Here is a 24160-nt window from a genome sequence, read left to right as displayed (position 1 = left end):
ATTATAATTAAAAGAGATATTAAATTTGTATATAACATAAATTTTAAAATTCTTTCTATATAAAATGTAATTTAAGATTGTAAAGAGCAGTAAGACAAATTTTATTAAAAAATTGAATTAAACTAGTTCAATTGATATGAGTTCACATCTGTTTCATATCAGGTTGATTTTCAGTTTTATAGACTGTTAATTATATTTCACTTAAAATTTACTTCTAATTTACTATTAATTTATTATTAATGAATTAATTTGATTAGGCCAAGTCATTTTAAAATTTATTACAATGTACAAAAATTTACTTTATATCGGTTTATTTTAATTTTATATTAATTTTGCATCAAGTTGACATTAAGTTTATATTAAGTTCACAACGGTCCGATAAGTTATTTTTTTAACTTTTAAATAATTCAATTATTAAATTTAAAAAATACTAATAATTTTTAAATTCGGTTTGCTTAGAATATAAAAATGCTAATTGGTTAAATTATATAATTTATATTATGTTTACATATAACATTGAAGAGTGGTATAATTCAATATAATTCAAAAGAAAACAACCAAGTAGTTATTAAAATTTATAAACAGTAGCAGTAGCCAAGCTTTTGTTGGCAACAATTCATTCATATCAATTTGATGAAATGAAACATTCATCAAGAAGTACAAGTCATTTTTTATAGGGGTGGAGTTCAAATCTGGATAAACAAATTGGTTGATTGATCAAAAGAAAAACAGCCTATAATTGATCATTTGTGGCTGCCTCAATGAACTCTGTTCCGTTTGCTTTTCTGCGTACAGAATGATCAAAACAAGAACCTTTCTACCAATTTTGCATCTAAAGACGAAAAAGGAAAAAGAATAGAGAAATTTAACTTATTTATCTCGGCTTTTGATTTTACAATTAGAGAGCTACCATTCCACAAGACCCATTAAAGTCATTTCAGTGAGTTTCTCTTCCATCTCAACTTCACAATATGATACATATTCTTCAAATACATCCTCTTCAATCCTAAATACGAGCTTCACTTCACTGTTTCCACCAACAAAACTACTCCCATCTCCTTACAGACTCGTATAGCGGAGGAGCTTCCATAGTACCGATGGAAGATACAGGGGCCATAAAATAAACCAGTAAGCAAATGAATTGGAAGAGAAGTGCAGGGGATGCACGTCCAGAAGCCAATCATCGTCGCCGCCGCCGCCGTTAGCTCCGACCATCTCCGATCTGACGACTAACCATATACATCTAACACATACCCTTTAAATTCTAATTTCTAGAGAGGGATAAAAAAGGAATAAAATTATATTTAGGTATAGATATAAACAGTTATTAGAAAAAGAGAGATTTTTGCAAAAAATAAAATTCTGAGTCACTAATGTAAACTTTTCAGATTTTGGGTGATTTGCTGTAATTTTCTCTAGTATTTTTGTAAAAAAAAGCCCACATTTAGCCCATTTTTGTAATTTTCTCAAGGAATAACTACTAGAGAGTTTGGTTGGAGATGGGTAGATTTGTTCATGGGCCGCGCTCGGATTGGGCCTATGAGCTTTGTTAATTTTAAATAAGTTCAAATTCAACTTGAGTCGTTTGAACCTCATAATTGCTACCCAAATCTGGCCCTTAAATTCTATACATGCGGGTTCGGGCGAAATCTGGGGAGACTTACATGAAAAATTCCATAGAGAGAAAAGTTCAAATCTTCCTATAAAATAGGTAGGTTATTTTGTGTTTGGAAAAATCTTTGAGAAAATTAAGACAAATACTCTATTTTTAAAAATAATTTGATTTTCTACCTCAACAAGGAAAAGATATAGAAAATACCTCACCATTTTAATGTTTTAATTTTTTTACTCTAAAACATATTTATATTATAATTATACCTACTATTTATTAATTTTTTACTCCAAGTATATTTTTCTTACTCCCATCATGTTACAATTGGCTTTTTTTTATATTTGTCTTTCTTTTTCTCTCTCCTCTCTCCTCTCTCCTCGTCCTTTTCTTCTTCTTCTTCTTCTTCTTCTTCTTCTTCTTCTTCTTCTTCTTCTTCTTCTTCTTCTTCTTCTTCTCTGGTTCTTTTTTCTTCTTTTTTATTTCTTCTTTCTTTCTTTATTTTTTTCTTTGCTCTACCGCCGTCCTTCATCGCTCCGCCGTCGTTCCTTCATCGCTCCGCCGCCGTTCTTTCATTGCTCCGCCATTTTTTATATTTAATTTTGGAAATTTTTTTCTCAACTCGTGGTGATTAATACGATTTATTTTAATTTTCATATCTAAAAGAATTACTCTTGAATTTTCTCATTTTTAGATCTAAACATTTGCATTAAAAACGATTTTATACACAAAAATTGATTTTCTACAAAAAAAAAAAACAACTTCTGATTATCATATGAGTATCATCACTGCATTATCATGTAAGTATCATAACACTGCAGAAAAAATTAATTTTTTTTATTAAAAACAACCTCTGATTATCATGTTATTATCAATATATTATCATTTCGTTATCATAACACTGCAGGAAAAAAACCTCTGGTTATCATGTTATTATCATAATATTATCATATAACACTGCAGTATGATAACTAGATGATATTGAAATATGATAAGATTATGATAATTGGATGATAATGTACGTGAAATATAATTATAAAAAAATTCATGATATCAGTGATAGCCAGATGATAATTAAATAATAAAATAATGATAATAGTATGATAATATGATACCTATATAGAAAACAATGCATAAAAATTATGATAACGAGATGATAATGTGAAGATAGAGTAGTATGATAATTGGATGATAATGTACGTGAAAATATAATTACAAAAAGATTCATGATACCAGTGATAACCAGATGATAATTAAATAATAAAGTTATGATAATAGTATGATAATATGATAATATGATAATATAGTGATAATAACATGATTATCATGTTATTATCACTATATTATCATTTTGTTATCATAACACTGCATGAAAAAAACAACATCTGATTATCATGTTATTATCATAATATTATCATATAACACTGCAGTATGATAACTAGATGATAATGAAATATGATAATTGGATGATAATGTACGTGAAAATAAAATTACTAAAAGATTCATGATACCAGTGATAACCAGATGATAATTAAATAATAAAGTTATGATAATAGTATGATAATATGATACCTATATGGAAAACAATGCATAAAAATTATGATAACGAGATGATAATGTGAAGATAAAGTAGTATGATAAGGTTCTTATTGATAATAAAATGATAATGGTATGATAATACGATACCTAACAAATAACAGAAAAATTATGATAACGAGATGATAGTAATCTGCTATATACGATATTAATAATGACATGATAATAAAATAACAATGCAATATGATATATTGATAATTATATGATAAGGTGAACCTGTGATAATCATATGATAATGTAATATTGTGATAATCATATGATAATATGATTTTGTCTAATATTATCCAGCAGTATCATCACATTATCATATAATAATCTGCTACATACGATAGTGATAATAATATGATAATAAGATGACAATACAATAGGATACACTGATAATTACATGCTAAGATGAAACTGTGATAATCATATGATAAAGTGATACAGTGATAATCATATGATAATGTGATACTGTGATTTTTTATATAATTCAAATAATTTTTTAATATGCTATTAATATAATAAAATATTTAAATAGTAGTATATATTTATAAATCATAAAATATTTGATAATACTGAAATAAATGAAAAGAAAATATTTTATTTATTGGTAATTTATAATAGCAAATTTGTTAATTTAAAGTATGAAGAAATAAAAAATACCTAATTTAAAAAAGTTTGAAACAAGAAAACAAGATAAAAGTTTGAAAAAAAGAAAGAAAGAGACGTCAGGTATGGAAAAAGAGAGAGAGAAAGAAAGAGAAAGAAAAAGAGAGAGAAAGGGAGAGAGAGTGTGTCAGAACAGCCTATTATATAGGCAGAGTAAAATTCTAATAAGTTAGACATGGAGAGTAAAAACATAAAAGTGGCCATATCATGGAGTATTTTTGTTGACTTTTCCGTGTTGAGGTAAAGATTCAAATTATTTTCTTTTTTTAGGTAAATTCATAAATCTCTCAAAATCTTTATCCAAACCCGATTCAAAGGGGATGGATCTGGGCGGGCTGGCGGATACCCAAGCCTATCAAAAAGTATAGAGATGGCTCAGCAAAAATATAGGGGCCGTTTGATTTTACATTCGGAATCGAAATGGGAATAGAATGAGAAAAAATGAAAATGAGAATGATTGTTTGCATACCTTGTTTGATTCAATAAATTAATGTAAGAATGAAAAAGGATAAAAGTATATAGTTTTTTAAAAATATGTTTTAATTTGTTTTAATGAGCCATCGTCCTGAGATGGCGATGGCCCATAAGGGGAATCGCCAAATCAGGGCCATCGCCTTTGAAGACGATGATCCATTAATAAAAATTGAAAAAAAAATTAAAAATAAAAAAAATAAAAACCGGCGGAGATTTATAGACAAAAACTTGAAAGAAACACGGAATATGTTAAATGGCGGGAGGAGTTGGTCAACAATACATTTGAAGCATCTGGATTTTCTTGCTCTCAACTAAAGTCTAAGAGATCAAGGATCTTTCGCTCGCTTTGCCATGACCAGGTACAACTACTCGATCCACTTAAGTTGGAAAAAAATTCAATTTTGTTCAAGTTTTTTTGTTTAAGTTTCCTTTAATCTATATTCAAATCCCCACATGCATTAATTTATTCATGAATGCACACTGCTCATTATTATACAAAGACCAACTTGTTGTTATTGATTGACTTCTATTAATTGAAGTGATCCACTTGTTTTTGTTTTTGTTTTCTTGATTTTATGTAATTTCGAGGCTTACACAATGTCAATGACTAATCCAGACTGAGGTTAAACAATTTCGTTTAAGTGAAGACAATCTTTTCCTCCAAAATCCTGAGTCAAAAAACTTGAAAACTGAAACCTGAGGTGAAAGAAAAATTTCTAGCTAGTTCGAGAACCATAATCCATGGTGAGTGTCACAGATATTGCATTGGCGGTCTTAGGGAAAATATCCAATCTCCTTATTCAGGAGTCAGATTTACTGCTTGGTGTAGATGCTGAAATCGAACAGATTGAAAGCATACTGCGAGAACGGGTATATGCTACATCCAGGTCCGTGGTCAACGCAAAGAATTTAAGGGAAGTTCTCTACGACATTGAAGATGCCATTGATGAGTTGGTTACTAGAGCAGCACATACAAGGAACAGATTTGCTTTCTTTCGTGATGCGGTGGCTTCTGTTGATTTACCGAAACATTTCTTTTATGTTTTGGCTATCGATGATCTGATAAATCATTACCATTTCCATAAGAAGTTGAAGCAGCACAGGGGTTCTGTTCGCTTTGGCTATGATTGGCATGCTGCTTTACGGAAACGATCCTTTGGCCTCCACCATCTGAGAAGAGCGTCTAGAAAAGTACCCGATAAAGAGAATTCAAGAGAAGTTGTTTACAACATCCAAGATGACATTGATGAGTTTGTATTGAAAGTAAGAAATAGAAGGTGGAGAGTTGCTCTCCTCAACTCTGTTTTGGCTTTTGCTGATTTGCCAAAACAATTCTCTTATGTTTTGGCTTTAACTGATCTAATAGATCATTATGAAATGCGTAAGAAGTTGGAACAGCTCAAGCGCTCGCTTTCCTACAGTTACTGCTTTGACCATAGGCCGTGTGCCGGTTTATGGAAAAGCTCCTTTGGCCTCGACCTCAATGCTGCCAGTACAATTACTTCTCCTGTTATAAATAAATTAGAAGGTTTGGTTGCCCAAGAATTGCTCATCAATCCTGCTGTGAGAAAGCGAGCCAGGTGGTTAAGAGATGAATTCAAGTATTTGGATGAATTCATACGACAAGCTGACTCAAAAGAGTTAACTGAGGTAGGGATGACATGGATGGAGGAACTTTGTGATGTTTGTAGATCAACTGAGAATGTTGTTGACCTCTTCATGAACTATCAACAACAACATATGATGAACAGCAGCAGAAAACTTTTAAAAAACTTGATTTTTGCTCCACAAAATTTCATTTCTCAGCAAAAACTTGCCAATCAGATGGCACGGATCAAAGATAGAATCTATGTTATTTCCCTTAGAAGAGACCAGGCCTTCACAAGTCATGTGTCACTACATGGAAGAATATATTCTCGGAGAGGGTTTTACTCATTTCATGCTTCAAATCAACTTGATATGGTAAGCTTTGACGAGGATGTAGATGCAGTTACTGCACAGCTGTTGAAAGACGATCCTTGTTGCGTAACTATTTCAATTGTAGGTGTCAAAGGAATTGGCAAGACTAGCCTTGCGAGTTTAATCTACAACAGCCAAGCTATTGCATATCATTTCCCTGGCCGTGTTTGGATGTCTGGCGAAAGAATGTTCTCTAATGAAGAAATTATGAAAAATGTATTGCACCTTAAAGATGATCAAGATCTAAGATTCCATTTAAATGAGAGATATGATAGCTATAGAGATAGGGTGAGGCAAATCGTCAATGCCCGCTTGACAGATAAGAAGCATCTCATTGTTATTGATGGTTACCGGTATGCAAATGCATTCTGGAAAAAAATGGGATTTTTATTCAGTGAGGTATCAAATGGCACAAGAATATTATTCACTGTTTCTCATCAAAAGAGATCTCCACCAGTCACTGAGACCGATTTTACATACAGATTGCATTTGCGAAGTGATGATGAGAGTTGGGCATTATTTGCACATACTTTGAACATAAGAATCCCCCTTGAGCTAGAAAATAATTTAAAGGAAGATATTTTAAGAAGATGTGGAGGTCTGCCAGAGGTGATAGTGGAACTAGGAAAACGGATATCGCAGAGGAATGCAACTCTAGAGGAATGGTCGACTATTCTTAGCCAATTTATTCAAGATGAAGAGCCATGGTCAGAAATATTGGAGGAGATTAACAAACATTTGCCTTTGTATTTGAGGCGATGTCTTTTTTATTTTGGATTATTTCCGGCAAGTTATACGGTCCCTGCTAGAAGATTGGTTGCCTTGTGGGTTGCAGAGGGCTTAGGACGTCAACAGGATGATTCAAAACCTCCTGAGTATGTTGCAGAGGAATATTTGAGGGAGTTGGTGAACGAGAACATGGTTCAAGTGACAAAAAGGAGTCTCAATGGAAAGATTAAGACTTGTTGCCTACCTGAGGCTCTGCGACTGCACTGGTATACCAAAGCTAAGGAAGCTAATTTTCTCAAAGGCCACAATGACAAGAGTGGTGGAACACGCCGTCTTGCAGATCATCTTGACCCAAATGATGCTCTCTTCAATCACATCCATGGTAACAACTCAACTTCTCTTTACCCTTGCTATAGCAATGTTGTTTCTTTTTTATCGTTTGATACTCGAGAAGATAGAAAAGCAGGGGAAGATATAGGCAAGTTTCTTGATCGATGCATCTCTAGCAATTGCTTCCACTTCTTATGGGTGTTGGATCTTGAACGCATATTCAAGCCAAAACTACCCAGGGCAGTAACTCAGCTCATTCGGTTAAAGTACCTTGGTTTGAGGTCAACTTATCTAGAGATACTTCCAGTGTTCATTGACAAATTGCTCGGTCTTCAAACATTGGACTTGAAAAGAACTTGCATTACAAATCTTCCTAGATCAATATGGAAGATGCGGAAACTGAGACATTTGTTCTTGGATGAGAGTTCTCGCAGCATATTTGTCCCTCGTCAAGAAGGTACAGTTTTCACGGAGCTTCAAACTCTATGGGGAGTCTTTATCGATGAAGACAGTCCAGTGAAAAATGGCTTAGACACCTTGTCAAATATTACAAGATTGGGGCTGAAGTGCAAGATATCATCACCATCTCAAAAAGTGGCAATGTCCTCTCAGCTGGAAACTGTCGAAAATTGGGTTGGAAGTCTAAAAAAACTTCAGTCCTTGAGGTTGAAATCATTTGATGAATCAAATCAGCCATGGGATCTACACTTGCAGTCTTTAGTAAGCCATGTGGATCTTACGAGTATATACTTGGTTGGAAAATTTAAGAATCCGCATTTGGTGTCCGAGCTCCCTAAGAACCTCATGGAGCTGACCTTGTCAGCATCTGATATAGCAGAAGACCCAATGCAAATGTTGGAGAACCTTCCTAGTCTTAAAATCCTGATATTTCTATTAGGATCATATACCGGAAAGAAAATGTTGTCCAAGTGTGGAGGATTTCCGAAGCTTGAAGTTTTTAAATTAAAGAAACTGGTGCAATTGGAGGAATGGAACATGGAGGAAGGATCGATGCCATGGTTGAAGGAATTAGATATCGAATCCTGCTGTAATTTAAAAATGCTTCCCAACGGGCTGCGGTTTGTTAGGTATCTCAGAGAAGTGAAACTAATAAAACTGGCAATGTTGTCATCGAAACTGATGGATAAACAAAGTGAGGACTGGAATAACATTTCCCATGCGCGGCATGTCCTTGTAGAAGATTGATATTGCTAACAAGAACTCCCAACTGTAATAATAAGTATGTATTTCTCGGTTCTACAACTTGCAGTTCCATTTAAGTTCTTGAGTTGTTTTCATTGGTCAGTTTTTATCAATCTTAACAGTTATTTTGCAATTTTTAACTTAATTGGTGATGAACATATCTTTATTTATTCAATTACTATCTGTTTGATGTGGTTTAATTGCAATTTACTTTTGTCAGTAATAAACTTATTTGAATTAGATCATATGTGTAAAACAAAGGGATGCAAAACAAACACATATTTCCAGAAATATATTGCACTCATGAGCTATTATGCAAGAACTGTTGATACAGGAGTGTAATATTATCAAGAATTTTAACAGCTAAGAAATTTGCCATATAATTCAGACAAGCGCGGAAAGAATCGCTCTTCATCTACAACAGCATGAATGAAACGGTTTTTTTTCCGTAATGCCGTGTTCCAGGAATGAACACTGCTGGAAACTGTAGCTTTATATACAGGCACCAACTTCATGATGATTAATGTGGTGGTGTTGTTGATGCTGCCGTAAGGTGGCTTTTGTTTTACAGAATAATTTACAGTTGATGGATAATTTTCTTTACTTACAGCTTACTTGTCAAATGTTTGAGAATTTAGCTCCATTTCATGCATACTCAACCTTCTAGCCGTATAAAATCAATCAAGAAAGAATATCAAATTTGAAAATTGAGAAACTTGATTAAATAAAATTACTTTATATTTCAAAAAGAAAATCAAAAAGATAGAAAATATACACATAAATTTTCCAAAAATAGAATAATTGGTGAATTGATGAACTGACCATTCAGAACATCAGTTTGGTTTGACCAATTACCAATACACATTGATATGGTGCAATTTAACTAAATAAACTAATGAGGTGTGGAGTCTGAACTTGAGTCAAATAAGTACATAATTAGAATGCATATTTACCACCTAAATTAGGATCTGATAATATTTTTCAGCAAATTGTGATACATAAATATATTCTTTCATTTTAGAATATTATAGAAAATATATTATTTCCATTGTGCAATTATATATTTTATTATATGATTTTTTTTTATGAATAAATAAATTATAATGAAGAGAAATTAATTTTTTGGACATATCTACTCATTTCCTAAACGGCAGCGTGTGGAGTTTTTTTTTTTGTGAAACACCGTGTAGAGTTGAAAAATGGTAATTTTTGTTTTTTTTTTCTTTTTTTTTGGTAAACCCATCCGGTTTCTAAGGCTTCGCCCTGACTAATTTCTTTTATATACTTCTTGAGAGAAAGTCAGAATCATATGAAGTATTGACTATTTCAGACAAAAACATAGCAAGAGCCAAGGAGCAGAGAAAGAAACTTCCCAGAAAATGGCGGGAGAAGCCATGGAAGGTACATTCATTCACCCAAAAACAAGACGTTAGTACATATGAAATATTTGTGTTCTTCTGAACTAATACTCTGAAAAAATCTGTTCGATTTTTGTTCTTTTGCAAGTATCAGATACAAGTTTTTATACTTAATTTAATTTGTGGGGCTTTCATCATTGTAATCATCTATGTGCATTTTTAGTTATTTTTATATCTGTAAGTTTCTTAGCTTAATTTGTGCATTTTAGAAACTGGAGCAAGTTAGGTATTGAGGTTTTCATCAACTTCAAAGATTATAAGATCAGTGCATTTTGTAGTTTTAATTAATTTCTGCAGATTATGACCACAAAATGTTTGATTATTTATATTAAATGTTCTTTTAGGATAGAAAGATTACTGATAATAACTTTTTTTATTCCAATTTCTTTTGGTTTCTTAGCTTACCGTCGAGATGTTATTAGCTTTCGTTTTGCCTAAATTCGAAATGTGTAGCTTTGGTGGAAAATTGATAGATGGAAATGATCAGTTGGTATGGCAGGTAAGGAACTCTGAGCTTAAGTTAGATTTGTTTTGGTTTATGATCAGTAATTTTTTTTAAGTAACAGCTGTAAAGTCTCAGTTGTTGCTGACTTTACTCAATTTAGCTAGAAGCTAGACCTTCAGTTCTTCAAGATTAAATTATCACTACATGCTATCTCCTGGTTTGTTTACTGTTTCCCTACAATTGCCTATTGATCGGAACTTTCTTTACTTGTATTTCTATTCCTGACATTGTGTTCCTGCAGTTGTTAGCAGTTTGATCTTCATAGACAATAGAAGATTGGCTGAAATTTTCCCTACAAGCCTACGAGATCTTTGGAATGATTGGGAGCTTCGTGTTGCAGTTGTTGTCAGCCTCTCCATGCAGATATTCCTAATTGCTCTGGGAAGCCGGAGAAAGTATGTAGCTAGAGATTGGCTAACAGTTCTAATATGGACTGTTTACTTATCAGCGGATGGGATAGTAAATCTTTCATTTGGTGTTCTTTCCAACATGGAATCAACTGATGAGAAGGGTTTGGTGGACCCGCAGTACATGATAATGGCATTTTGGGCACCATTGCTTCTTCTACATCTTGGTGGTTTAGACACCATCACAGCCTATTCATTGGAAGACAATGAATTATGGATGAGGCAACTGCTCGGGCTAGTTGTCAAATTTGTAGGAGCATTTTATGTCTTCATTAAGTCATGGACAGGAAGTCTAATTAATTTGATTGTCATTCCAATGTTTGTAATTGCCATAATGAAGTGTGGGGAGAGGACTTGGGCTTTAAGGTTTGCAAGCAGTGATCAGTTTAGGAAGTCCATGCTACCTCGCCCTGATCCAGAACATAGCTATGCTAAATTCATGGATGATTACACGTCAAAAAAGGCTGAGGGGTACAATGTGTCGCTGGAGCCAGTAATTGAAGAAGCCTCAGTTGTGCTAGACCACACTTACAAAGCTGTTGGAAACACTGTTCATCTTGACATTGTCATCTTGCATGATGCCGCATATCTCTTCAGCACTTTCAAACGGTTATTTGCAGATCTCATCCTCAGCTTTCAGGACCTTGAGAGTAGCAGGTCCTTTTTCCAAGATGCACAAACTAGTTGGGAGAATGCTTTCAAAGTTATTGAGATTGAGCTGGGGTTTATGTATGATTTTCTTTATACCAAGGCGACTGTGACTCATACTTATGTTGGTAGCTTTCTCCGTATTATCAGTTTATCTTCAACCATTTTAGTTGCAAGTTTCTTTGCCATTATTGATAAGAACTCTTTCTCAAGAACTGACAAAAGCATAACATTTGTGTTGTTAGTTTCTGCTATTGCTTTACAAGCATATGAGATAGTTCTACTGCTTTCCTCAGATAGGATAGTACTTTGGCTGAGCAGGCATAAAAATCTGTTGCTAGGCCACACCAACCAGACAATCTCATGTATCCAATCATGGCTGCAATCTTGTCATGTAATGCCTGCTGGAAATAAGAGATGGTCTAATTGCATGGCAAAATACAACCTAATCAGCAATTGCCTCAAAGACAAACCCATCAAGTTCAGTGGATTTCTCAAGTTCTTATGCATTTATGAGATGGTAGAGAAGAACCAGTACAAAGTTGTGGGTACTGTCTCCCCAGAGTTGAAAAGGATGATCTTTGAACAACTTTTGCCGAAATCAAGGAACCCACTAGACATAACCATTTCTAAGCAAAGGGGCAGTCATGTACTCAAAGATATGGGATGTTTTGACAAGATTGAATGGAGTGTTGAATCGGAATTTGATCAGAGTATTCTTCTATGGCATATTGCCACAGACCTCTGCTACGAAATTGATCTTAGAAAAAGCTCAAACATTATTGGAAACCCAATCTGTGATGAAAGTAAATCATTAGCATAATTTATATTGTATCTTTTAATCATGTGTCCTTTTATGCTTCCTAATGGGATTGGACAGATTAGATATCAAGACACCTGTGCTGAGGCTGCCCAATTTTTTGAAGAAAAAAGTTACATTAAAACAGACAGAAGTGAAGCATGCACTGCATTGCTTAAAGTGAATACTGAGATTTTTCCATCTCAAGTGAAAGGAGATAGAAGCAAGTCGGTACTGTTTGATGCATGTAGGCTTGCCAAATCGATACAGTCCTCGGAGACAGAAGACCAATGGACAACTGAGAATAAGTGGGAGATGATAAATCATGTGTGGATAGAGATGCTTTCTTATGCAGCTAATCATTGTGGATGGAACAACCATGCCAAGCAACTTACTGGAGGAGGGGAGCTCCTCACTCATGTCTGGCTATTGATGGCGCATTTGGGAATTACCCAACAGTTTCAGATTTCTAAAGGGAACGCGAGGGTCAAGTTGGTTCTGAGCTGAACAAAGCCTGCATACAACATCCCAGATAAGTATGTAGTTTACATTCAATAGTATATTTGCGAGTACCAATTTTATTGAAATTTTATTTGGTACTTTCATTTTTGGTTCCATTAGCCTTGATTAGGAATGAAGAATGGTAGAGGGAAAATTATACACAACTCTATAATCATTAGCATATAGTCTGTTAAAGCTAAATACATTAAAATTAATTGTTAAGATTAATCCTATCTCATTTTGTTCAATTTTCCACAAGATTTTTTCATTTTCTAGAGAACTTACTTAATGGTGTAGTAATTGCTCATATAGGCCATATCTGCATGGAAAATTAATATTTGTACAATTAGACTAGTCCAGTGATGTACCCTGCATCTGCAATATGATATGTTATTTTAATTTACGGAACATTACTTGATCATCAACATAACACTGATCAACTTTAGTTATTTTTCTTATCTTCTAAGAACTTTGTTTTTCGTGTTACCAAATGTTTGTTCTGGCTAACTTTCTATAATTTTTTAATAACGTTTCATAATCATTCAATATTTTCATCCATCAGTATATGTAAAGCATGTTATTAATATTGTTGCTATTGCTTCACAAGTCTATAACAACATCAATTCATTGGACACCCAAATTTTTGGTTGTAATATCTGATTGGAATACTGTTTGCTGAACAATAAAACTTTATTCTCAATTCATCTTTGTTGACATGACTTTCATTTTCAATGGAATAACACAGTCAACTACCTTGTCATTAACGATGCAATTTTTATGATTTGACATGATTTTTATGGTTGTGTATAATGAACAGTGACTGTTCTTTATAACCTTGCAATTGTTATTGCTATGTGAACATTGTAAATGACGATTCCTAGAATACACAATTATCTTACAAAAAAGATGAAATCAAGGTTTTGTAGTTCAATTTTGTATTCTCAGAATTCGTCAGAAAAAAAAACACAAAAACAGCTGCTAGCGTAGCTACACGTATTTCTTTTTTTCTTTTTCGACTCTTGTTTTTATCAGTTGAGACTAATTAGAGTTGTCATTTTCTGTCAGTACATGGTTCTCTATTATCCACTCCCAAGAACAAAAATTTTGTTTCAGTGACTTCCATGGCGAGAGAAATTGTACTAGCTGTGTTGGGGAAATTAACCAATCTTCTAATTCAAGAATCAGATGCATTGCTTGGACTAGAAGATCAAATTCAATGGATTGAGAGCTATCTCCGTGAAAATGCAGATTCAGCAAGACACGGGTCGGTGAAAATATTAAGGGGAGCTATTTATGATCTTGAAGACGTGATCAACGAACTGATAGAAAGATCAAGCCAAAGAAGTAGGAAATATGTTTTAATTCCATATGTTTTGACTTTCTATAATGCACCAAAGCATTTCTTTGACATTCTAGTTGTTCTGGATTTGCTTGATCACTATAAACTCAGGATCAAACTAGAAAAACTCAAGGTTGACATACCACATGCTCTGAAAACTTGATTTCTCTTTAACTCTTCGCTCATGCTTCCAACTTTGATATTTCTTTGATTCTTCACTCTTTTTAGCCCAAATAGTTCCGCAAACGCTCCAAATCACCTGAAACGCCAACACACGCAATAAGGTACCGAAACACCTAAAAACACATGTTAAAACACAATAAAGCGATGCGAAAACTATCTAAATACTAGGAGTATCCTACTCCTATCAGACATACCCTGTGGATTTTTCACTTTTTTATGTGCTGGTTCATGGGCAAGCTCCTTCGACTTATACTCTCAGGACATAGGCAACAACAGATTCGTTGCTCCTCTTGTAAAAGAGTTTGAAGTCTTAGCTAGCCAAATGCAGCTTAAACCTGCAGTGAGAAAGCAATCCATGTGGTTTAGAGATGAGTTCAGATTGTTGCAAGATTCACTTTTAAAAGTTGAATCAGCAGAAGAGAGTGAAGAAAAATTAGCATGGGTAGAAGAATTTTGGGATGTCTGCCGCTCAGCTGAGAATGCTATCGGCCTTTTCACGGACAAGCAACATCTGAAGAAAGGTTCTCAACATTTCAAAAGCTTGCTCTGGACTCCCCATAAATTCATGTCGCAACGTAAGTTTATCCAGCAGCTGGATCGACTAAAATCTAAGGTTGCTGATCTTTCTGCTAATGTATTGGGTGTTGTAAGTAAAGTTATAAAAATTGAACAGGGAACTTATGTTTTCAATCGAAAAACTTGGAAGAGAGACAGCAAAAGATTTCTACCACCAAATGCTCTTCAGGCTATGCAAGTTGACTTCGACGAGGATGTAAATGTGCTAGATGAAGATATAGAACCAAGTTCTGAATCATCTTCTGATACCACTACTGTTGCTCCTGTTGATCAAGCTGAAGGTGGCGTTGATGAGGAAGGTGTGGATCCAAATGCAGGGGCAAGTGCTGCACAAGTTGGCTTTGATGAGGATGCAGATGCAATTACCGCACAGCTGTTAAAACCAGATCTTCGCTGCCTCACTGTCTCAATAGTTGGTATTAAAGGAATTGGAAAAAAAAGTCTTGCAAGACTAATTTTTCACAGTCGGGCTATTGTACATCATTTCCCTCATCGTATTTGGATGTCTTATGAAGACATGATAGGATTTATGAATCAATATTACGATTCATATATCCGACAATACACATCTTTGAACATTCAGAAAAATCGTGCTGCAGAAGAAGAGATTACGGGTGCTAATGTTCCATGTGGGAATAATATTATGGCACAGATGGTTGATTCTTTATTTGGGAGTAATAAGTCTCTCATTGTCCTTGATGGTTCAAATGCAAGTAGCTTCTGGCAAAGAATCAAGAGAGAAGTCCGAGATAAATCAAATGGCAGTAGAATAATTTTGACACTCAACCACCTATCAGAAGCTCCAACGGTCACTGAAACTGATTTCACTTACAGACTCCATCTTCGGAGTGAAGAAGAGAGCTGGGATTTGTTCACAGATGTTGTAAAGGTAAATATCCCTACAGAGCTAGAAGTGAATTTAAAGAAAGTCATTTTAAGAAAATGTGGAGGATTGCCAAAGTTGATCATCAAATTGGGTCAACTATTGTCACGAACAGTTGCAACTCCTGATGAGTGGTTGAGGCTGCTCAACGGCATGAACCAAGACGAAGATCCCTGGTTGGAAATTATAACAGAAATCAACAAGACTTTGCCTTTGCATTTGAGGAGATGCCTTTTCTACTTTGGATTGTTTCCGGCGGACTATAAGGTCCCTGCAAGAATATTGGTTGCTTTGTGGACTGCAGAGGGTTTAGGACGGCAACCAGATGATGAAAATTCATTTGAACTTACTGCAGAGGCGTGCTTGAGAGAGTTGATCAATTGCAATATGGTTCAAGTAACAAAGAAGAAACTTGGAGGGAAGGTTAAAACATGTTGCCTACCCGAGGCGCTGCGAGTACACTGGTTCTCAAAAGCCCAAAAAGCTACTTTTCTACATAATCACTTAGAGAGTAGTAATACTACTAGCAGCCTCAGCTTTCCTGCAGCGCGACGTCTTGCTGATCATCTTAATCCAAATGATGCCATCTTTGATCATATCCATGGTAACAGCACTTCTATATTCCCTTGCTATAAAAATGCTGTCTCATTTTTGTCCTTTGACACTCGAGAAGGAAGCAGAGCTGGCGAAGATATGGAGAACTTTCTTGATCGTTGCATCTCGAGTGGTAGCTTCCTCTTTTTGTGGGTTTTGGATCTTGAAAATGTGTACAGGCCAAAACTGCCAAAGTTAGTTGGTAAACTCACTCGGTTGAAGTACCTCGGTCTGAGGTCAACTTACCTGGAGATACTTCCTATATTCATCGACAAATTGTTGAACCTGCAAACGCTAGATTTGAAGCGAACTTGCATAAGTAATCTCCCTAGTTCAATCTGGAAGATGCAAAAGCTAAGACATTTGTTCCTGGATGACAATTTTCGCAGCATGTTTGTTCCTCAACATGAAGATGACATCACCCTTCAGGATCTTCAAACACTTCGAGGCGTACTTATAGATGAGAATAGTCCAGTGAGAGATGGTATGGATACATTGTTAAGTATACGAAAGCTGGGTGTGAAGTCCAAAATTTCAGTGCCATCTCAAAAGGATGCAATGACCTCACAACTAAAAGCTGTGGCTAATTGGGTTATGAATCTGAAATGCCTTCAGTCTTTGAGATTGAAATCATACGACGAAACCGGTCAGCCTTGGGATATTCACTTAGGGTCTTTATTAGACCACACTGATCTCTCTGATGTATACTTGGTCGGAAAATTACAGAATCAACAGTTGTTGTCCAAGTTTCCGATAAACCTAATAGAACTTACGTTGTCAGGATCTGAACTAGCAGAGGATGATCCAATGCAAATACTAGACAAGCTTCCCAACCTGAGAATTCTGAGATTATTAGCGAGATCGTTTGTCGGAAAGAAAATGATGTGCAGTTATGGAGGATTTCCGAAGCTTGAAATCCTAAACCTCTGGGAGCTGAACTTTCTGGAGGATTGGATTGTGGAGGAAGGAGCATTGAGCAGTTTAAAAGAGTTGGAGATGAGACATTGTGTGAATTTGAGAAGTCTTCCCGATGGACTGCAGCTTGTTACGAGCCTTCGTGAAGTAAAATTAAGCAAAATGATGGAGCTGTCAACGAGGCTTGAAGATAGAATTGGTGAGGATTGGACTAGAATATCTCATGTGCGGAATGTCTGCATACAAAATTGATCAAACATGTAATATATAAGCTTTTACTTTTTTTTCCCCTGATGAAATGCTTGTTTGCTATTGTATTTGGTGATTTTGTTGTTGCTGCTGTTGTAATTTTCAATATAATTTTCTTTTAGGTATTCTTTCAATAAAGAAAACTGCAATTTTGAAGCTATTGGTTTTTTTCAATTATTCTGAACATTCAAAATTACAACTTTTTTGATTTTTTTTATTTATGGCTCAATTTCTAAAAATTATTAATTTTAGCAAAATTTCAATAAGTACATTTCAATTTCAATTAAGATTTTTTTTTAAAAAAAAGATCAAAGTCTTTTTTTTATTTATGACAAAAAAATTAACTTTTATCAACTATAGCATAATTTTGACAAGTATTTTCCAAATGAAAAAAGAATAAATTTGGCCACAAATCAAAAAAATTAGTATTTTAACAATAAAAGATTGAGGCACACTTGAATATCTCAACTTGGTTGATACCTTCTTAACGTATACATCATTTTCTTATTACCAATAATAACATTAAAATGAACCAAAATACTACAAAAATTAACTATATTTTTCAAATGATATTTTTTTATAAATATGTTTAACTTGCTAAAATTGAAATATACTTAAACTTATGCCAAAAATGTTTGAAAAGTCGTTTCATAAATGAAAAAAGTCAAAAATGTGAAATATTTTTAAGTAATTATGCTTTGTTACTTTAATGTTATTGGTTAGTTTTTTATTTTAGTTGTAGTAAATATTATAATAGTATTTAAAGGGTTGTCATAAAAAATCAATACCTTGCGTATTTTTTTTTTTTCAAATCTAAGCACATTCTACAAAATATGGATCCTACAATCTAATCATTTCATAATTCTCATCATATAGCCTAGTGAAGGTTTAGGTGTATTTTCTGAAGAAAAGAACGATGTCGATTTGATTGTTTTGAATGACTAAAACAACATTGGATAGGCATTAGGCAGTAAAATCCAAGAAATGTAAAAGGGTTTTCAACAACCATGGCCGCTAGAGTATGAGCCAGATAATTTACCTCCTTATGAACAACACTCCATTGAAATTGCAAAAGTTCGCAGGAAACTATATGAATATTCGTGAAAATGTCTCTAACCTCCAAAATGACAAATTTGGGTAATTGATTCTAGGGGTCACTGTACTTTTCAAAAATTGCAAAATGGTGTCCGAACTTCAAAACGTAACAAAATGGTTACTAAACTTTCAAATATGTGATTTTGGAAGGTTTTTAAGTGTTTTACGGTCAAATTATACATATGTTGTAATCAAATTTTGATTATTTATGACAAATAATATCTTATATTTCATATATACATACAATCAACAAAAAATCGACTCGAAATATTTTTCTTCGGTGACCAAAAATCCTTCTATCTTAACATAACCAAATAGTATAGTAACTAAAATGTTACGTTTTGAAGTTCAGTCACCATTTTGCAATTTTTGAAAAGTACAGTGACCTCCAAATTTAAAAACTTTGATAATTTAATTAATTAAAGGATGAAACATGAAAACTCAAAATAGGATACAATTGAACTTTTTCCTAGATCATGGTATAAACACAAAAAAGTTACAAAGTGGGGTTTTTTTTAAGTAATTATGCCTTAAGAAAATCCCAAGAGCGCTTGTAAATATAAAAGTTAAATCCGTTTGGACCCGGAGCTTTCAATGCAAGAACAAAAAGCGCAAAAAATATCATCTTCGATAAAAGACCTCATCAAATGAGAAGATTGATCTGGAGAAATCCGTTTGAAAACAAGACTTGAAAAGTTTGTAGGAACAACATGAGGCTTGGTAAAAAGACTAGAGAACAAGGATCTAATCTGATTATTAATATCAGCCGGCTCCGAGTATGTAACATCATCAATTGAAATAGCTGAAATAAGATTTTCCCGAAAGTGCTTAAAAGCAATACTATAAAAGAATTTAGAATCCTGATCTCCCTCAATAAACTGTTGGGTTTTATAGGTTCATAACGCAACGGAATTTCAAAAATTTATCTAAAAACCCAAACCAAGATCCATGTAATTCGAATTAACAGAATAATTACTTACTTGTATGTCGAATTCAACAGCAATGTAGGAAGGAAGGAGGTGGTTCACTTTGGTGATACCTGGCCTCGGATCAGAAACGCCTCCAAAAGAACGCATCCTCTACGAGTATCCACACGAACAGACCTTAGCCAAAACTAGTGTTTGTGTGCTAGCACTATTGCTTCACAAGCAATTCCGAATTTTAGTGATTTAGTGAATAATGAATTTCGTGATCCTCAAACCAACTGTTTAATGAGTATTTATAGTGATAAATAACACTAGGGTTTGAGACAAATTCGAATTTCAATCTCATTGCAATTCTACAAGTTTATGTTTATCAAAAACTCCTTTTTGATAATTATCCATATATATTAATTACTATATTTATTATCTTCCAAAAATAATAAATTAAGGAAAACACTTATCCTTAAATTTCGAATTGGGCTTGTACAACCCATAACTGTTTTGGGCCTGTTCTTAGTGTGCGACCCTGTAGGTTCATATAACGTTGGCAGTAGGCTCGAAATCCCTATTTCAGCTCACAAGTCATAAGTGGCCTCTAGCAAGACATTATGACTACCCAAGTTATATGAATATCGATAATCCGATTTAACCATTTACAATAATATTTTAATCCCTTTGTCTCTCGATATCCAGATTGAATATAAGGCATAGTTATGTCATCCTTATAACATTCAATCATTAGTTTCTTGACTCTAAGTAGACTGAAAATGATAACTTTTTATCAATTAGCATGGCCATGCATTTTCTTCAGTCTATCTTCTTCAAGGGGCCCATAGATATCTTACTCAAATAAATGAGGGACAAATTCCTTCTCAGTCACTCACATTTCTCACATAGTTACTTTCATATCCAATCACAATCTATTCCATTATCCTGTTAAAGATAATGTAAGACTGTATCAAAATATGAAATAGCTATGTAGAAATCCATGATGATTTCAAGGTCAAAGGATTATACTAATAGAACTGTAATGAGAATTACTTATGACAGTGATCTATGTAGTATTCTCACAGTGGGTCATCCAGTGCCTTATTTCTCAAATAGCACCTATGATTTGACTTAATATCTCATATACATGATTAGTAAAACATAATCATCAGTCAACATCATACTAGTCTCAATGTTCTATTAAGACTAGGGATAGATGGTATATAATTCTTTTATTAAACCTAAGGGTTCTACTATCAAGTCACATACTCGATGACCTTAGAAAGAATTAACCATTAAAGTATTTTAATCATTAATATAAAATGATAAAAACTGCCAATCAATAAATAATAAAATGATAAAGTCAAAACATGGTCAAAAATGATTGACCTAGTGCATATCACTAACATAAACCATTTCAGTCTGGATTTTCGAGACCACAATCTCTCAACTTTTTTCTCTGCCTTCCATAGCTCGCTTTTAGCTTCAGCAAAACGAGTAGAGTCGACCTTAGAGAGGGGCCGTGTATCAGCAACTATGTCTAGATCTGAAACCTCAGCAGTAAGAACTTTTATTTTCCTATTTTGGTCACCAAAAATATCCACATTCCATTTTTTAATCTTGGTCTGAAGCTCCTTCAACTTGCGAACTAAAGGCGCGGACTGATCATTAGAAGAGATCGACAGTAGGAGTTTAAGACAAACAAACTGAACTATGAGTTATCCCACCATGGGTTAATGGAACGAAACGGCTTTGGCCCCTAGTAAATACTTAAATCAGATTGAAACATTAAAGGAACGTGATCAGAAAACCCTTCCTTTAGAGCAGATAAAGAAAGATAACACCAAGTATTTGAATCTAACAATGAAGCAAAGCATCTGTCAATTCTTGATCTAGAAAAAGAGTTTCTCCATGTGAAGTTACGGCCTTGAAGCGGGAGATCAAGCAACTCAGATTCATTGAGAAAGTCACAAAGAGCTAACATCGACGGAGAGTACCCCACACAATTAAAACGCTCCTCTGGAATCAGAATCTCATTGAAGTCACCGCTAACAAAAACCATTCCAGGAAAAAAAGTAAGAGGCAACAGTTCAGCCCATATAGACAACCGTTCCGAGGCTAAGTTACTAGCGTATATGAGAATATGCCTGATGTTATAAGTACCGAAAAAGAACTACATACAAATCCAACGAGAACCTTTCACAACAGAGACATTATGCAAAAGAACCGTATTCCACATAATCAAGAGGCCACCAGACACCCCAATTGACGGAACGCAATCAAAGTTAAAATTTAAATTCGGCCAAAGTTTGTTAATAAGAAAAGCATCAATATTTTCTTTTTTTGATTCGACTAACCCAATAAAAGAAAATTTGTATTTACCCACCAAGTTACGAATGAAACATTGCTTTTGATGGCTTTGTAATCCACCTTTGTAATTCCACAATACGAAGTTAAACGGCAACGACATAAGAAAACAACAAATACCTTGATGAAAAGACAATTCAAGATCTCTAATTCTCTAGATCTTGCTCCAAGTTTTTCAGCAGTTGATTGACAGCATTTGCCTTATGATCACTGTGAAAAAATCCCAAATAATGACTCACGTCTCATATCTTTAAAGCTTCTTCAAAGGACCCAGCTGCAACTTTCTCTTTTGCAGATAAAATCAACTGATTCATGTTTGCAAAATCTGCAGAAGAAGTATCTGAAGAGACACGAGCTGAAGAAGGTTTTAGATTCCCAGAAGGAAAAATAATCATATGTGGCTTTTTCTTTCTGATTGAAACTATAGAAAGGTCTATGATCGGGCTGTTATCCATGTGAGTAACTGTTGCATCTAAAATAATAGCTCCATCGATGCTGTTAGGAGTTAAAGGAACTGTAGAAATTTCCTCTATTAATTCCAGATTGGACGGATGATCTTTGGCAGCAGATAAAGGAATTTTTAGCACTCTGAAGTTCATCCACGACAGGCGCTAAAGAGTTATCCTTTAGGTCTGTAGCATTTTGATTATTCACCTCATCAGGTGAAGAAGAGAGACCTTGCTGATTTTGATCCTCGACATGAAAATTAGCATCATCAGTTTCTTCCTCTGAATACAGCTCATATTCATAATTTGAACTTGAATGATATTATTTGCTGAAGTAAACGGGATGGTCAATTTTGAAGACACAGACAGTAAAGCTCAAATCTCCGAAAACAACCGGCAAAGTTTTATTAATTCATGTATTTGCTGTGGAGATAAGGACTGACCCGAAGTATAAACGTTCCTTAACATAAACTAGAGGATGGGCCTTTACTGAATCACCAAAATAATTAGCTATGCTGACAAAAACCTCTGGGCACCAAATCGAAAGAGGGATGCCTGAAATTGATAACCAAGTCATTTGAAGGGTGAGTGTGTTAAAACCAACTGTCTTAGTGAATGAATAGAAGAAATCTATCAATTGTTTTTATTTTCCATCTAGAAACATCATCGCATCCAAAATTGTTTCAAACGTAATGATAATCATACAGCCTCCAATAATAGAGACATTATCAAAGATAATATCTTTAGAAATCAAATAATTGAGCAAAATCCAATGTAGCCACAATTGACCTTTCAAGCCAATCCATATTTGTTTCCTAACCAAATTATGATTTAATGAAAGATGAATTATAGTATCTTGAATTGTATACTCGGAATTCGCTAAATCTAGGAAACTGCTCTCAGCAGAAACCACCTTAGCAAAGGTTCGATTGTCACGTAAAGAAGGTCGTGTAATCTCCTTCTTTTTCTGCACAACCTGTTTCTTGATAACTTGCTTAACCTGTTGCTTATTATCAGAATACCGAGAATAATAGGCACGCAACCTAAATTGTCTGATAATAATTATATTCAACTGAGAGAGAATCCAATCTGTTTTGCATTATCTACAGGACGAAGAAATCTGAAACTACATGTTTCGTAATCTGACGCTGATCTTCATAGCCGGAGATGGTTGCTGGACGGTGGTTAGGGTTAGGGTTTTATTGGCGGTGAAGGGGAGGTTTAGGGTTAGGGTTCTGCATGGGGGGCGTTTTAGAAAAGATAATAAAAAAATACTATATTTAGCATAGCATTTAAATTTTATCTTCAATGCAAAATGTTAAAAAAAAGTGTTATAACTATTTACAATAATGATTATTTATTATCTTTTTTATTTAATATTTTGTAATCAAATATTTTTTTATTTATTTTAATATTATTTATTTGTTCATATTTGATATAATAATGAGCTTTTTAATAAAATTTTATCTCTAACAAATCTTGCTTATGGTCAATTAAATCTAGAAACACTGCACTACATTCGTGGGGACACTTTATTAAGAAAATCGTCGGATTATATAAAAAATCAACAGACTATAAGCATTGCATTGGAGTTTGTTTTTAAAATTTAATGCTAAATTACAACATAAATAACTCATTCTCATTTTAGCATTGCATTGGAGATGCTCTTATTTTACATTTTTGTTTAATACTCCTTTTGTTCACTTTATGGTATTAACAGAGTATTACATACTTGATTTAGAAACAGATTTCCGTCGCTAAATTGTTGTGATT

At 34.0% G+C, this 24160-nt stretch overlaps 3 protein-coding genes and 1 long non-coding RNA gene across 4 annotated transcripts; 3 read left to right on the top strand and 1 right to left on the bottom strand.

Moving 5' to 3' along the window:
* Positions 1–4575: 4575 nt before the first annotated feature.
* LOC126665667 (probable disease resistance RPP8-like protein 2) lies at positions 4576–8757 on the top strand. Its single transcript, XM_050358531.2, has 2 exons — positions 4576–4689; positions 4947–8757. The coding sequence occupies exon 2, from the start codon at positions 5072–5074 to the stop codon at positions 8552–8554; it is 3483 nt and encodes a 1160-aa protein (XP_050214488.1). The 5' UTR covers positions 4576–4689; positions 4947–5071; the 3' UTR covers positions 8555–8757.
* Positions 8758–10618: 1861 nt separating this feature from the next.
* Positions 10619–12352, top strand: LOC126656745 (uncharacterized). Its single transcript, XM_056104583.1, has 2 exons — positions 10619–10631; positions 10716–12352. Exons 1-2 carry the CDS (start codon positions 10619–10621, stop codon positions 12350–12352), a joined length of 1650 nt encoding a protein of 549 aa, XP_055960558.1.
* A 1822-nt stretch (positions 12353–14174) lies between these two features.
* LOC126656751 (uncharacterized) lies at positions 14175–14635 on the bottom strand. Its single transcript, XR_007633283.2, has 2 exons — positions 14546–14635; positions 14175–14427 (listed from the first exon to the last, which is right to left on the bottom strand). It is a non-coding gene; the product is annotated as an uncharacterized LOC126656751 (long non-coding RNA).
* A 38-nt stretch (positions 14636–14673) lies between these two features.
* On the top strand, positions 14674–17726 carry LOC126656737 (probable disease resistance RPP8-like protein 2). Its single transcript, XM_050351343.2, has one exon. It carries the CDS (start codon positions 14674–14676, stop codon positions 17569–17571), a length of 2898 nt encoding a protein of 965 aa, XP_050207300.2. The 3' UTR covers positions 17572–17726.
* Positions 17727–24160: the final 6434 nt, after the last annotated feature.

Source organism: Mercurialis annua, linkage group LG1-X (genome assembly GCF_937616625.2).
Source record: "Mercurialis annua linkage group LG1-X, ddMerAnnu1.2, whole genome shotgun sequence".
Lineage (NCBI taxonomy): Eukaryota > Viridiplantae > Streptophyta > Magnoliopsida > Malpighiales > Euphorbiaceae > Mercurialis > Mercurialis annua.
This window is presented reverse-complemented; position numbering and strand designations above follow the sequence as displayed.

Bases quoted from the DNA above. Each gene is read 5' to 3' on its own strand.
- LOC126665667 (XM_050358531.2), top strand. From the start codon at position 5,072: ATGGTGAGTGTCACAGATATTGCATTGGCGGTCTTAGGGAAAATATCC.
- LOC126656737 (XM_050351343.2), top strand. From the start codon at position 14,674: ATGCAGCTTAAACCTGCAGTGAGAAAGCAATCCATGTGGTTTAGAGAT.